Source organism: Myotis lucifugus, unplaced genomic scaffold (genome assembly GCF_000147115.1).
Source record: "Myotis lucifugus unplaced genomic scaffold, Myoluc2.0 scaffold_280, whole genome shotgun sequence".
Classification (NCBI taxonomy): Eukaryota; Metazoa; Chordata; class Mammalia; order Chiroptera; family Vespertilionidae; genus Myotis; species Myotis lucifugus.
The window spans coordinates 495,747-499,805 of NW_005871328.1; the positions used below are offsets into that span (position 1 = coordinate 495,747).

The 4,059-nt window shown below is 41.5% G+C and overlaps 1 protein-coding gene across 1 annotated transcript in view; it reads right to left on the bottom strand.

Annotated features, from left to right (window-relative positions):
- Positions 1-1,975: 1,975 nt before the first annotated feature.
- The window catches only part of AKAP8 (A-kinase anchoring protein 8), a 13,289-nt gene continuing 11,205 nt past the window's right edge, over positions 1,976-4,059 (bottom strand). The window contains 1 exon segment of the mRNA XM_023763305.1: positions 1,976-3,621. Within this exon segment, the coding sequence (XP_023619073.1) occupies positions 3,127-3,621 (495 nt within the window). The 3' untranslated portion in view covers positions 1,976-3,126.

The following is a 4,059-nucleotide window of genomic DNA, read 5'->3' on the forward strand; positions in this document are numbered from 1 at the left end:
AGGAAAATGTCTTGGACCTGTTATAGGTGGTGGGTTAACAGCATTGTGAGTGTACCAAATGCCACTGCATCATCCACTTTAAAACGGTTAATGGCTCATCTGTGAATTTTATATCTAAAAAAAAGATGTTGTACTTGTCGAACCACTTTTTCAATACTTCGAAGTGTTTATCATTTCACTAATTCTGATTGCCAACCCTGTGAGAATGGATTTACTGCCTCCTATCCCTTCATATTGCTCACAAAACTAAATTCTAAGTTCTTATCTATATAAAGTATGCACCCATCAGATAGTGTTTTGAGAGAAGGTACAGAGACTATTAAGTCTGATTGCAAAAACACAACTACTTTGATAGGCTTCAGTGTCCTTGTATAAGATACAGGAAAGTGGCCCAAAACTTCTCAATTACCAGAGCCGTCAGTGTTAAATCAGTGCAAAGCCACACCCATGGTTTTTTTTCCATGCTCATCTATTTATTGAGCCCCCCAAGCAAGCTCCTGTAATAAAGTGAAACGTTAAAAGGCTCTTCTACTCTACTTTTGTCAGTTCTAAAATTCTACTTGAACTCTACTGTACCTGTGTAATCACTACTGTCCACACTTCTGGTGAACAAAGACCATGCCAGGTTATCAGGCAGTGGAAATTTATGGTCCAAAATCTAATTTTGGACTTAATACTAATGATATGTACTCTTGAATGGGCACTTTGCTCGTTACATTGTATTATTTCCCCTTTAGCAACTGTGTTAACTTCATAAAAACCCAATGAAATCATACAGGCCAACAACATGATTGCATGAAATTATAATTAGGTTGCCATTCCTAAAATATTTTTTGCTTAGATAGCAGGGACTGTCATGTTTACTAAACCTGTTTTTAAAGAAAGGTCCCCTTTATTGGCCATTCTTATGTCACAGACCTGTGTGTTAATTTGGGCATCCCCACATCAACATGTGACCCTAACCTCAGAAATAATGTAAATATTAGTTCCCAATGAGGAAGCTTGCAAGTTGTTCCTGTCATCTCAGGAAATATAAAGGCATTCCTTTGTGCAACCCAAGTCATTACTCCCCATCATGGAGAATGATAGCCTGGTTCAACCCACTTTTAGGAATAAAATGACTGACTGGCCCTGGCTGGTTTGATTCAGTGATTAGAGCATCAATTCCTGGTCAAGGGCAGTAGCTTGGTTGCAGGTCCCATCCTGGGCCCGTCAGGGGCATGCAGGAGGCAACCAATTGATGTCTCTCTCTCTCCCTCCAAAAAAAAAAATCACCTGGTCACCATGGCTGTGGTTGAGCTTCAACCTATGAACCAGGTCTCGGTTCGATTCTTGGTCATGGCACATGCCCAGGTTGTGGGCTCAATCCCCAGTAGGGGGCATGTTTGTAGGAGACAGCCAATCAATGATTCTCTCTCATCATTGATGTTTCTATATCTCTTGCCCCATCTCCCTTCCTCTCTGAAATCAATAAAGATTGATGTTATTTCATACAGGGTGGGGGGTAGAAGAACCTCACTGAAATTGAGATATATTTTATGACAGGTCTTGGATTACTTTTACAAAAACAAAACAAAGCAATTTCATAGTTTTATTATCCTTTTTCAGACTATTTTTTTTAAAAAATATATTTTATTTTTTACAGAGAGGAAAGGAGAGGGATAGAGAGTTATAGAAACGTTAATGAGAAACATTGATCAGTCGCCTTCTGCACACTCCCCACTAGGTATGTGCCCACAACCAAGGTACATGCCCTTGACCGAAATTGAACCCAGGACCCTTGAGTCCTCAGGCCGATGCTCTATCCACTGAGCCAAACCAGTTAGGGCCAGACTATTAATTTTCAACGTCACCAACAATTTTTGCCTCAAGAGGATAAGCTTCCAAGGCCTTGTTGAACCTGTGACTAAGAAATAATGAGCAGTAAGTTGAATCTGTGCAGTAAGAAATGAGCAGAGACAATTCAGAGGCACCATTTTCTTGCTTACTGAACAGTTTATTAAGTTCTAATATAGACTTTTTCATAAATATTCATCTCACATCTCTAGTAAGGCTCCTTGAGAGCAGTGCTCATATCTTATTTTTATCATGAATTAGCACCTGGTACACAGTAGATGCTCATCAAATATTTTTATTACCTTTTAAAATAATTTCCCACTGGCCAATGTGTCCTCAAATGTGACAGTTCAAAAGTTTACAGGGACGTAGACCCAGCAATATCATTTCAAAGGTAGGTCTCTTCCAATTCTTTTGGTTATATGAACATGTAACCAGTGCTTGCTACACTTTAACACATGCTGCCTTTCCTTTCTCAGACTCGGGAACCTCCAAAGGAAGAGTATTTAAAATGAAATGTTTACTTTATTTTATTCATTTTTTACAGATAGCATCTTATCTGTGGCAATTTATATTGGTTTTCCATTCATGGGAGGGACATCAAGTTTTCTTTTTAAATATATTTAAGAGGAAGTAACTTGATTGAAAGAAAAAACCCTGAAGTAATGCAGAGGTGGAACACATGAGATCAATTCTGAAGGTAATTCTCCAAGGATTAAAGATTGGGAAACAATGCCCTAGGCAAAGTGTCCTGTCTTAAGGGGCCACTGGGTGTGCTTCCAGTGGTGCAGTTGTCAGAGTTCACTGATGTGACAGGACCAGCATCACATTAACAAGATTCTGCTACATCTTGTGAGAATCATGCCCCATTCAGTGAGCTATAAACACAGAGGTCAAAACTAAAGCCAAAGCAAATTTTTAAACTTAAAAAAAGTAAGATATATCCTAGTAATAATGAGCTGCTCCCAGACAAAATAATAATAAAGGAAGGGCATTCTTAACAAGCAAAGTATCAAAATCTAATTGCCCAACTCTTATTATTCCAACTGCAGTATAGGAAGGTCACAGCTGCTTGGGGGAATGTACTTCTGTAGCTTCCAAACCAAGGCGGAAAGCCACACAGCTCTAAGACAAGCCCATGAGGTACGTTTTTCTGAAGGAAATAGCTGGGTCTCTTCACCAAAATGTTTTCAGCATATTCCAGTAACACACACCCTAGTACTACTTACAAATCAAAGAAGAAAGATCAACGCATCATATAACACATCCCTTGAAACAGGGAGAGGAGGATCACTCTGTGGGAGTAACGTCTTTGGACTCTGCATCAGTTTGTTCCACTTCAGCTTCTGTGGCAGCTGGGGCCGGAACAGTGATGGTTACAGTGCCTTCTGCCTCTGCTTCGCCTTCAGCCTCTGCAGCCTTATTTCCAGCCTGGGCCTCCTCACTTGCGGCCTCTGCTTCAGCGTTCCCCTTCCCGGATGCCATTCCACAGTGTGTGTCTGCTTCCAGCGGCTGTTCAGGATGGGGACCACTGGTAGCCTCTGCAGTGTCCACGGGGCTTTCCCCTTCAGCCAGTGTTTCAATACTTTTTGGAGTGGGCACTCCTTCCCCCTCTACTGCCTTCACTGCTGCTGTAATCACCTCAGCTAACACTTCTTCGGCCACCTCCTCAGGTGTCTCTTCCTTATCATCACCCCCTAAATTGTCAACTCCTTCGATTTCTGGATCAACGGCTTCATTGGTGAAAGGGTCTTCACCCTGGCCAAGAAGAAACAGGTCAGTGGTCTAAAGAACTGTTCAAACGAGTGGAAGCAGACCCAGGTTGCTGGGTGGAAGCTCGTATTTTCATGATAAGCAGTCAATAAGAGAAATACTTGATTCGTTTATTTATTATTTTAGAGAGGGAAGAAGGGAGAGGGAGACAAGAGAAACATCCATGTGAGAGAGCTACACTGATGGGCTGCCTCCCATATGCGCCCCGACCGGGGATCAAACCCGTAACCTAAGCATGTGCCCTAACCAGTAACTGAACCCATGACTTTTCAGTGCATGGGACAATGCTCCATCCAACTGAGCCACACTGGACAGGGCAAGAGAAATACTTTAAACTACACCAGGTGAGTTAACCCTAAAGGATCTCAGAGCCTATAGATGCAGAAAAGACATCTCTGAAAAGCTTCACTAGAACCTATTTGTACTTTTTTCCTTTTGGTTAATCCTCAC